This window comes from Silurus aristotelis (assembly GCF_946808225.1).
Source record: "Silurus aristotelis genome assembly, chromosome: 11".
NCBI classification, from domain to species: Eukaryota; Metazoa; Chordata; class Actinopteri; order Siluriformes; family Siluridae; genus Silurus; species Silurus aristotelis.
Window position 1 is genome coordinate 9,849,855 of NC_139584.1, and position 12,338 is coordinate 9,862,192.

Genomic DNA, 12,338 nt, shown 5'->3' on the forward strand with positions numbered 1-12,338 from the left:
ACATTTAGATTTTTTTTTTTTATTCCAAAATAAGTCCGCAGTCTCAAGATGTGATCTGAACCTTGTCATAAACATAAAATCCCAGCATTCATACAGCACTGCTTCTCTTAACATTATTTGTTCACCTGACTGGCCAAGTGAAATGGGGATTTGCTGTTATTTGGAATTTGTGAATAATTTTACAACCCCTCAATATGTGTGTGCTGAATTACATTCCTGGAGAAGTTACCCAGTTTCTGTTGTTTGAATGCACAGGCCTGAGCTTGTATGACGAAGAATCGCTCAGCTGTCATTAACACAAAGTGTGAACATTTGTGAGGCTGAGGGGGTTCTGTGAAGCTTGACTTTGTAGAATCCCTGGCCAGCGTGTAATAACAGCAATTTGAATTCTGCAATTTAGCTATGGTGTTTGGAAAACAGGCATGGGAGATATGCTTACACTCTACATACCACACTCTAAACACAACATAAACAAAAAAACTGACTGAACTGTTTATATTCTAGCCCATCATTAACGTATTTCACTTACAATAGGTCCTTTTTTTTATATTTTGGAAATAGCCTCATTCAGGCTTGGATTTTAATGTAAGCTGCAATCAACCATTTTTACCTGTCTGTGTAGTTATATTATTTTTATATAAATATATATATATATTTTTTACATGGTGAATTCAGAAAGTATTTCGACCCTGTTTACTTTATGTTGCAGCCTTATACAATTTTTCCAATTCATTATTGTTAATCTACATTCAGTACCCAATAATGACAAAGTGAAAACAGAATTCAAGAAAAGTCAAAAATAAAATGGAAACAGCCTGAAATATTAAATGTACATAATTATTCAGACCCTTTGCAACAACATTTGAAATTTACCTCAAGTCTCTCCCATTTCTGTTGATTGTTGCTGAGATATTGCTACATCCGCGCTGGAGTATACCTGTTAAAATATTTTGATTTTTGATATATTTAGTTGGTGTGAGAGAGAGAAAGTGCATTCAGGTGTGTGACAACACCATGCCAATAAGTAAAAACATCAGCAATGATTTTAGAGAAGCAATTGCTACTGCCCATCAATCTGGGAAGGTTATAAGTGCATTTTCAAACAAATTACAGTCCATCTTTCTACACTAAGGAGGATTATTCACAAGTGGAAAACCTTAAAGACAGGGAAGAGAGCACATCCAAGTATATTCACCCCAAGGTCAGACACTTTCTTGCTCGCAAACTTAACTTTAAAAAAAAAAAAGAGTTACATCTCAGATTTGACAGTCTGTTTACTTTTTAAATAGTATAGCATTATAATGCTTATGACCCTTCTCAGATTGATGGGTTGCAACAACAACTTCTCTAAGATCATTGCTGATGTCTTTTCATTTTTGCATAGCGTTACCACACAATTGAAACTTCCAGACCAGCAAATTGCTTGTCACACACACCATGTAAGTGTATATTTCACAGGATTCAAAATTGCGTGAGAGGGATATGCCAACAGCTGTGGGTTACTGAGTAGGCGAACAGAAATGAACATAACATTACGGTGTTCTGGCTGCAGGAGGAGTATGTAAAGGGTTTCGTGAACAGCTGTGGAGTTATGAAGCATGACCTCTAATGTGTTCTCACACAAAGAGAATAGAATCAGGACAGATTTCTGCCCAGAGGTAATTGAATTCTATATGACCTCTCCAAAACCCACACCTGTTTAACCTGCGGGCTAGTTTTGCTTGTGAGCTGTTTGTGCACGTAAGTGTGCGTGAGTTGACACCCTGTTATTAGAGACCTCCTTTAATAGTCACTGAGTTGATCATCATTTATGACTGATGCAGCTCTGCGTCAGCATCTGGAGCTAGAATCCACATCCGTGTCTCTCTCACCGTACATGATTGAGATTTTATGCTATTAAGAAGAGTGATTTTTGTTCATTATCTTTTCACTATCTTTTGTTTTTAGTTGTGTATCTGTAGAATTAGGTGATGTGGTTGATTAGGTAAATAACACTTTTTAAGCAGATTTTGTGTCCTTACTATTTATTTTTTTTTTTACTCTAGTTGCCCAGCAAAACAATAGGTTCAACAAACAGAAAAAGATTGGAAAAACACTATTCCCCATTTAAGAAGCACATTTTTATTTATCTAGTTTGTAGTATAATGATCTTGTCAATCCTTTTTAAACCTACAGTCTCCTACACTAGACACATCACCTGTCAGTAACATGGTTCTTTCTAGGTGGATTAATGTAATCAATTCATTAAAAAAACTCAATTAAATGTAATCAATAGCACTCTTAAATCTCCTCACAGCTAAAAAAGTTAGTTATACATAGTTATATACTCATGCATTAAATAATAATTAATTTACTAGCTTTTACACATGCTTTTACATTAAGGTATCAATGTTTAGGTCAGGGGTCACCAACCTTTTTGAAACTGCAAGCAACTTCTTGGGTACCGATTAATGTAAAGGGCTACCAGTTTGATACACACAGTTTTCAGTTTGATCTGAAATAACAAATTTGCTTAATTTACCTTTAATTATATGTTGTTATTAATAATCAATAATTTTCATCTATGTAAAGACACTGATCATTTTAATGATTTCTCATAATAAGTATCAACAATGATTTAACAAAGTAGGAAACAGCTATTTTTAGAAAAGGCCAGAGGGCTACTCATGTGGTCCTTGCAGGCTACAGGCTACAGGCGGGCACCACGTTGGTGACCCCTGGTTTAGGTTAATCAAATCGTTTCCTGGGCAACGGACTTTGCAGCACAATGTTTTGTATTTTTACTTGCCCATTTGCACGACCACTAGATGTTATGATTCCATGCATATCTCTTGATAACTGATCATAGATTTTGCTCAGTCATGAGAGGGCTTTTTTTACTGCTTTGTACTATATATGTAGCACAAACTGTTTATTAGATGGGCACAGATTTAGGAATAGATCACTATTACAGTAGCTGTACATTGTTCACTGGTTTATATTTGAAATCGCTCAGCCTATGCTTTTAGTTAATGGAGCTGTATCACAGTAATGTCTGATTGGTCTCTTGGTTCTCATCAAGGAAATGTGAGCGAGCATGCTGACATGGCTTCTGGGAAAAAGCCTGACCTATCAATTTTAAGCTAATAGCCTCTGAGTTCATTGACCAAGGCCATGCTGGAAGGGTAAATTAATAGTCTTTTTCCTAAATAAAGAGTTGGGAATTTTTTAAAAAGATGTGTGTTTCAGAGTGTACAGTTCATAATATCTGAACAGACAAATGACATTACAGGGGTGATATTCGACAACAAAATGCAGCATGTTGTTCAAATAGAGAGCAGTAGGTTGCTACTGATAGTGTTTGTGTTGCCTTATATCAATATTAAGGTTTTCTGATTTACATTTTTCATTAAGATATACAGGGTATATTTCTTATTTCTTAAGTTGATGCACCTATTGTATTATGGCATGTTGTTAAAAATTGATTAATGCCTACATCCTGTTTGCAAAATCAAAATAGGAGGAAATTAGCAAACAAAAGGTAAAAGTTATCTAGCCAAACCCAGGCCTATATATATTATTTTATTAAATGTTTTTGTAAAAATAAAACCTATTTACCCATCCCCACTTCAGTGAAAGAAAAATGTAATTCCATTCACTAAATTTTGTATCAAACAACTTCAATTTTACATTGAAAAATGATTTCACACAGCACAATTTGCATAGAACACGTTTAATGAAGTACTTAGATTCTCAATGTTAACATAAATTGATTTGACAAAAAAGAAGCTCTTTGGTCATTATAGAAAATAATCATGGCGCAAAAAAAAAAGAAAAATACTACATGCTTAACTCCAGAAATCTGAATAGTAAACCTCCACAAAAAGTTGCATGGATTTCATAAATGTTCAGTACTAACATTAGATAGTTCCGAGTGAATGTTGACATGATATTAGTCTTTATTTCAGTTGATCAATTAATCTTGACTGTGCTGTGTTCCAACAATGTGCATGTTCACTGGGTCAATGTGCTTATACAGGAATTCCGTTTGCTATATGAGTAATAAGAAAACATGAACATACAGCATGTGGAAGAGCATTTGCATAAAATTAACATGTTCATAAGTTACACAAATTAAATATTTTATTGTATTCACATTATTTTATTTTTACATTTTAGATGAGAGGTATTTAGATACTTATTTTTGGGTATTCAGCACTTGATTTTGACTGACATCAGGATGCTCCTACTCTAAAGGTTGTCTAAACAGGCAGACAATCAATAAGCAGATTGACACTAGTTAATTTGTCTCATCAGGAATAGACCGCTTGTTTTTTTCCTCAACGTGACCTTAAAAAGGTCTTGATGTTTTCACTTTTGCAGTATTATAATCATTTGAGCACTGTATATGTTGTTATTATTCACAGACACAGTATTTGGTCTATATGGATGAGTCTATGGTAAAGGAATGTACAGCAATGTTAATCACAAGCTTGAGCTTGAGCTTCGGGAACATGTGAGAGTCTGAAAACAAATTGGTAGCTTCACCTTCAGAACAAGGGTGATGACATGACAGAAAGAGAGAGTGAAACAAACCCCCTCTCTTCCACACTGGGCATGTGTTTATTCTTGGCTTCTAAATGTCCAAAAGGTCCTGAGATTGTCTTAATTTTAGCTCTTTTATCTTGTTATAATTCCAAACTTGTTTTTTGTTAAATACGTTCTATGTTTTTGCACCTGTGACTATCACTGTTTATAGAAATAGCTTTTAAACCCAGACTGCAGAGCTGTAATCAAATATCGGCTTTTTTGAAACTTTGATCTCTGTATTTTCTGGTTTTGGTTTGCTTTTCCCTCTCAATCCACCAGCTCTTGTCCAAAATGGTCTGTAGACACTATCTTTGGGTTTGCACCCTTTGTTCTTCTTCTTGGCTCTTTTAAAGATGGTTTCCTCCTCGTCCTCAAGGTGTAACCATCCTGGTCTCTCTTTGTGAAGTTTCTCTCGGTCAGGTCGAATGCTTCGCAAGACCTTTTTGAAGATACTGGTGGTTAGAGACAGACGTCTGCAGAACTCCTGAGAGCAGCTGAGTCGTAGTGGATGCTGAGATGCTTCAGCAATCCTTCCTGTGTTCTCTGCCTCACCAGATATCCGGCTCTCCAGTTCGGGCAGGTCAAGCCAGTTACCCACTAAATCGGCAAAGACATTGTCTCCGAGCACTAATGGCTGCCTGTTTCTGCTTTGACTCATTAAAGAGGACGTCCAATCACCAGAGTCCTCGGTGTCGAATTGAGAAAAATCACTGTCGATTGAAGGCCCTTCCCGTGAAAGGGTGTCCATTAGTCCTTGGAGCTCAGCCATTGTGGGTGAATTGGATGAAAGTTGATGCCCCTCAGAAGGGGATCTTGAGGTTGAATGACTTGCAGTATTGCATAAAGAATTGCTGTCTCGATCATCAAATGAGGAAAAGCTGTCATCCTCAGAGCTAGAGAAAGAAGCAGAATTGCACAGACTTCCTCTAAGGTGGGTTCCTTTAGGTTCCTGCTTTCTAGGTACATTGGGTGGGACCAGACTATGTTTCTCAAATGGAGTGCTGGTGAAAAACGTAGGGGGTTCCATTTGAAGGTCAGACAGACTTGAATCTCTTGTAAAGATATGTTTTTTTGGCTGTTCTGAAATCCATGTATCGTTTTGCCTGCTTCCTCTTGGGTTATGATCCAGATGATGTGTGAGTGCTGTATATGAGGTCATGGGTCTATGAGGAGAGTGCTGATAAATCTGATTGGTGTTGCAGGAGATCTGAAGTTGTTCCAATGCAGTCTGCACCTTTAGGAGTTTCAGCTCCTGCAAAGCTCCCATCATAGAGTTCATCTGAGTCTGAAGACCATCGCCTGCCTCCCGCATGGAGGTCTGAAAGAGAAAGATACTTTAGTGTAGAGCAACCATCAGGTTTTAATCAGAGATCATGTTCAAAGGGAAACCAACATCTAAGTATGTGCTGTTAAAGTCCTGAGGAATGACATCATTTGGCATTCTCAGACAAAATGTACCACCTAATATGGTTGAATACATGAGCAGAATTCTGTGGTTGTTGGTGATGTACCATTCCATAGTCTCAAATTTCCCCTCAGGGATCATTTTTAAGAGAACAAAAGAGCTGAATCCTGCCTTTTGGTTTGTACTGGCATTCTCCCATCTACGTGTAATGTCAAGCCAAGTATGAGGAGAAATCTACACCTGGAAAAAAGTAACGAAGCTGTTTTTCACACCTGTCACCTGCCAGCCTTTTGTATTAATCGCTTTCTTGTTTATTTTTTTTAAATATTTTTTAGTAGCATTCCTTCTTCTATGCCTTACACACCTGTTATTCTGTAACTGTATCTCCTCATGGCTAGCATTCAAGGTGAGACTAAAAGTCCCTTTACCACAGCAGCATCAAATGATGTGTGTGTATATATATATATATAATGTGTGTGTGTATGTGTGTGTGTGTGTTTAGTCATAGACAATCTTAAGATACAGTAATAGTATGAATAAAATGGCTTTTTTAATGCCATTTAAACCTTTATTGCAGCAACTTGCTTCAGTTTCATTGAGCTGTATATGTGTACTATAACAGTGCTGCCTGTAAAAGGTCTCTGCATCTCTTGGGTTACAGATCAATAGCTGTTATCTTCTTCTGGAAAGGAAGCTGTATATTCCTTACACAGTATCCTTAGTTAAAGGGTGAAAATGTAAGACTTATTTTTTATACTACGTCATCATCGGAATAAACACACCTATTTAAAAAGCTTTTAACATTCTTAACAAGTATTAAGTATTTATATCAAAAATGAACAATGTGCTTTTCAAATAGTTGTCAGCTAGCACATAAAGCTAAATGCTCACATTTCAAGATGCATCAACATAATAATTATTTCAGAGATTATATGCACTGCTAAAATTAGGTTACCCAAATCAGAAAAACAATGTTATTCCAGCAATATCTTTGCATACCAGTAGTGCTTTGCCATAGTTATGCAACCCATTAGTTAAAAATAAGCACTATCACCTTACCATACTCCAGTAAGATCTCTCTCCAATCTGCCTCTCTTCCTCTCTCTTTCTCTCCTTCTCTTTCTTTCTAGTGTGTATCTGTCTGTTAGCCAATCAGGTACTGTCCAATTCATGCGTCACATTGATTTTTTTTTCACAAGCACAAATGAGAGGGCGCAGTGGGGGCTGTAGTTCTGAAGTAGATAATGACTTTATGAATCAAACCTGACTACTCTTATGGCTGAAACATGTTTTATGGCTGAGACATTAGTCATAATCATAACCTATGTAAGAGGATGTGGATTGATTGTGTGTGTGTGTGTGTGTGTGTGTGTGTGTGTGTGTGTGTGTGTACCAATAGAGAATCATTCAAGCTCATTATAGGTCCTTAATTAAGCACATATCTTCAAATGATTTAAATGATTGTAATTGAAAGATAACATAAATGAGGTTTTGCTTTGCAAAAGACACTAATTACCTCAAGATATGAATTATGGTCACATTCAAAGGATTTTTGGGAAAACAAATGCTTTCTACCTGACACTCACTCTCTTTGTCAGACACTGACAGACATTATGCACAAAATATTATACACACATTATAGAGGATAATATTACAGTATACAGTTAAATCAAGCAAATTGGGTTTTCTTTGAGTGGTATGTACCCCACTCTATGTGTATACATGTATCTTATTCAAACACCTTCACCCAGAATGATCAGGTAGCAGAGAATAATCTTATTATTAAATTAATTTCTCCCCTTTAAAATGTTTGGGAAATAATCTAAAGAAAATGTTAACGTTTAAACGACTAGAGATGTGCTCATTTTACATGGATTTCTTAAATTAATTTGATACAAGGCCAAGTTTTTTTTAGCAGCCCATTAAATATAAATGTGGGCATGTCGCAAAGTGCTTTTAGAGGTCATGTGGGTGATCTGACTCTAAAATCATACAAGAAGAGGGTCTGTTGTTAGTGTCGACTAACACTATGACCTCATAATCATTTAGAAATCAATAATGTCTGTGACACAAATGATGTGGAGAATGACTTCTTTGTGTGGAAATGTCAAATGTGTACAGAGAGATCATTCAGACTGAATGAAACAAAACAAAAAAAAACCCTTAAAGAGCCAGCACAATATTAATGCTGATGCTGCTTGTGAAATTCTTAAGAAAATCTAAATCAGATTATTGTAAAGCTCGCCTGACTGTAGCTTTGTGGAAATTTAATTAAAGTCCATTTACGTTTGTCTTGATTCTCTGTAGCTGCTGTTACCTCATCACCCTGGCCTCCTGTTCCCTCCTTCAGATGAGCCCAGACAGATTGGAGGATATAGCTTACGTCACCGTAACAACTCACTTCATGATGGATGTGGTTTGTGAGTAACATCCCTAAGGCAATCTCGGATCTCCTCGTCAGCTCCATGCACGCACACACACATGAACAAACTGTAGGAGCGTCTCCTTTTCTCATTTGTCAACAACTGCATGTGACATGAACAGTGAGTGCACAGATCAACACTGCATGTTTATCATCACTAAGCCCCTCAGTGGGTCAGAAATCAGCAAACCTATTGATTACTTCTTAATGATCCTCATTGCACCTTTGGGAAGGATAAGTGCATTTACTGCACTTATAAACAGAGGAGTGAAAAGGACATATTCATTCAGAAGGTGCATGAATACTGAATTAAAGCAGTAGTAAAAAGTGGATGGTAGTATACTCAATACCCTGATTGTTTCAATGTGAATGCCATGTTCTATTTGCAATCAGGGGCTTTATAAGCTGCATTTTTAGTTTTTTCTTTAAAAAACTTTTCCTTTAAAAAGGGCTTAAAAATCCAGCAAACTCAGTTTTTGCAGGTCAGGAATCACAAGTTCTAAAAATGTGTACATGTACAGAATTTATTGCAACTTTATATAAAAAAAATGTTTACTTATGTTACTTGAAATTAACACCTTCATTCTGTTTTAACTGGGAAAATGAAAATGATCAAAGGTCATACTAAGCTAAGACACACTTATCAGCCCTGCAGGCAAAGAAAGTATTGCCATACTGGCAAATTCCAGTACATACTGGAATTTATTGGTTAATTCTAGTCTTTACTGATCATAGATATATTAGTGATTTCCAGTTTCATAACTCAATACTTAGTACATAAATTGTATCTTAGGGATTAAGAAATTGGACCTTAAATCAGAAGGCTGTGAGTTCAGATTCCAGCCTCACAAAGCTGCCACTACTGGGCCCTTGAGCAAGGCCCTTAACAGTCAACTGCTCAGTTGTTTTGACAATTATTAATAGTCTGCCAGACAGCAGAAAATGTAAATGTAATGGAGACATACAATAATGATGAATTATTGGTAAACAGTACATACTGATAAATATACTATTTGTATAGTATTGGGACACTTGATTTTTCCTGCCATAGGTATGTTTTTCCCCAAACAGTTACTACAAAGTTTGTGGCATAGAGTTGTATAGGATGTCTTTGGATTTGAAAGCATTCACTTGCTCTAGAGGACAAAAACCTGTTCCAGCATGACAATGCCTCTTTGCACAACGCAAGGTTCCCCTAGATATGGTTTACATAGTTTGGAGTGGAAGATATTCAGTGGCCTGCTTTAGAGAGCAAAAATTAACTCTGAATTGGTACACTGACTGCACCCCAAGTGTCCTCACCCTACACCAGTACCTGACTATTCTAATCCCTGGTGGCTGAATGAACACAAATCTCCACAACCACAGGTTGATGAGGACTAAACCTGGTGTTGGATCTGTGATGATCACAAATGTTGAGCTATTTTATGAGTTGCTCAGTAGCTCCTAGTTTTATAACCATAAAGACTGTATAAGACTGTAGAAAGAACATTACTTATAATCTTATACTCCAGTGCTCATGTTAGTTCTCTCTCTCCAGTGTTCTGTATTGTTGAAAGATTTATGATCAAACTCTTGATGTCACCCAAATGAGGATGGGTTCCCCTTTTGAGTCTGGTTCCTCTCAAGGTTTCTTCCTCATAACATCTAAGGAAATTTTTCCTTGCCACAGTCGCCATGGCCGCTTATCAGGGATAAATGCACACTATTCACCTTGACTGTTGATTTCTGTAAAGCTGCTTTGAGACAATGTCTGTTGTGAAAAGCGCTATAGAAATAAACTTGACTTGACTAAATGTTGAATGGGATGTTCAAAAATAACATATGGGTCTAATAGTCAAGTGTCCACAAACTTTTGTTCATATAGTTCATATTTATCTCAGTATGAATGGCATTCTTGCATTTTTTATATGCTAAATGCTTTGGAAACCATAGTGCCTGCTTGAGGCACACATATATCAGGGCTTTAAGACTCTGTTTAGGGAAGCTCTGGAGCACAAAGCCAGCCTTTGTTTCTCTCCAGTCTCCTAGATTGCAAGATGAGCCACCACTCCCTGACAACAAAATCCTTAAACATTTAACAGCTCAGACTGCATAATCTGATTTAATTTTACTAATAACAGACTGATCTGCAAAAAAAGTACATGAAAATGAACATATTCAATATTTAATTCTGTATAGATCTACTTCAATACATTTGTGTACAATCAACCAACAATACATTTTATGAAAGAAACCGCAGTAATCTATACTAGATAGAGTTGCATCCAATTGGTGTAACTCATGTCGACCTGGATGTTTGATCAGGGAACGCGAAAGGCAGAACAAGCCAATCAGCAGACGGATGGAAACGCATCAACCAATAAGCTTCACTTATTTCAAATCACCTTTTTCAACCTACAGACTCCCAAATCTGGCACAAAACAAAACTCGTGTACATTTTTATTTCATAACATACCATACCATACCATATGTAGGACAACTTGGCTATATAGGGGGAAGTAATCGTTTGTGCTCAGAAACAAGTTGTAGAAAGTCTCTTGGATCAAAGAAAAATCGAGAACACAGTTCACATGTCAAATAATCTGTAAAAGGTGTATATTTTAAAAAACGAGCAAAAGTGAATACTAGACTAAAATATACAACAGTATACACTACAGTCAATCAATCAATCAATCAATCAATCAATCAAACAATCAAACAAACAACCAATCATGCAAAATACTCACCATTTCCTGCTTTAAACGTGTCAGGCACTTGTCCATCTCTTTGCGCTCTGGCACGCGCTCCATCTTGCTATTAAATATTAATTAATTACACACTGTCGTATTAAAAAAATTTAAAATCCTGAGAATTCAGCTGTAGTATGTAAAAGCCTCTGTGTACGTCTTCTTCTGTAGATCTCCAGGACGTTTTTTTTTTTTAGCACCACAAAGTTGTGAATCGAAAGCACGACCTCTAGATCTTTAGTTAACACGCACTCACTTTAACGCGCGCACACACACACACTGTACTTTAATTCTACAGATCTCTCACAGCACTCCTCCATCAGCTGACATTTCTCCAACCCGGCTCTCCTCGCCCTAAAGCGTGTGATGAATGAAGTGCACTGAGCGTCTGTGGGAAAGTCCAGCAGTGTGATTGTCTCCACGTGTGGCGTTCAAACTTCGTTTCAGATCACCAGGACACACCTAACAAACAGGGGGGTTTAACTAACGGTTTTCAGAGTACAAAACAAAACGAGCTTTACGGCCAGTAATCCAGTCAATAGATGATCAATGGACACTTCAGCAGGGGTTCATCCATAAGAATGGGACCGTCCCTATTGTTTCTTCACGCACCGAGGACAGTGAATACACATTTGAGATCCAACTATGATTGCATATCTGAGCAAACCTTTTCTACTGATTTATGCCTTTTTTTTTTTTTTTAACGCCTTTATAGCAATGACAAATCAAACTCTCAAATTAATCAATATACAGAATTGATTTCCCAATTCTGAAAATAATGTCTCAATTAATTTTATTTCGACACACAGTATTCGGCTACATATTTCATTAATGTGCATTTCATCACCAACTTATTTCTATTCTCTTTTTTTTTTTTTGCTTGTAAATGATATAATAATTAGTGCGCGTGCCTTTTTGACTGGGCGGAGTCTAATTAACTAATCTAACTAGTACAGCTCTCCCCAACCTTATTGCATCACAAAACTGTTTTACCTAAACATTTTATTTTACAGACATGGATGGTCCTTAATATTTCATGCTATATTACTATTACACATATTATATTGTTAAATCATTCATTTAGTTACAGTACCAGTCAAAAGCTTTCACACACCTTTTTTAGTAGTTTGTCTTTATATATATATATATATATATATATATATATATATATATATATATATATATATATATATATATATATATATATATATAT

At 36.4% G+C, this 12,338-nt stretch overlaps 1 protein-coding gene and 1 long non-coding RNA gene across 3 annotated transcripts in view; one reads left to right on the forward strand and one right to left on the reverse strand.

Moving 5' to 3' along the window:
- LOC310733961 overlaps positions 1-12,338 on the forward strand; it is a 175,687-nt gene that overhangs the window by 21,448 nt on the left and 141,901 nt on the right. The gene's annotated exons all lie outside the window — the stretch shown is intronic.
- Positions 3,697-11,748, reverse strand: inka2 (inka box actin regulator 2). Of its 2 annotated transcripts, none has more exons than XM_083555417.1 (2): positions 11,126-11,748; positions 3,697-5,887 (listed from the first exon to the last, which is right to left on the reverse strand). In XM_083555417.1, exons 1-2 carry the CDS (start codon positions 11,186-11,188, stop codon positions 4,748-4,750), a joined length of 1,203 nt encoding a protein of 400 aa, XP_083411543.1. In that variant the 5' UTR covers positions 11,189-11,748; the 3' UTR covers positions 3,697-4,747. The 2 variants fall into 2 exon arrangements, with proteins under 2 accessions (XP_083411543.1, XP_083411544.1); XM_083555418.1 differs by lacking the exon at positions 11,126-11,748 and adding an exon at positions 7,034-7,161.

Excerpts from the sequence above, each read along its gene's own strand:
- inka2 (XM_083555417.1), bottom strand. The coding sequence starts at position 11,188 with ATGGAGCGCGTGCCAGAGCGCAAAGAGATGGACAAGTGCCTGACACGT. Across the intron at positions 5,888-11,125 it reads CACGTTTAAAGCAGGAAATG|ACCTCCATGCGGGAGGCAGG; the intron begins GTGAGTATTTTG and ends TTTCTCTTTCAG.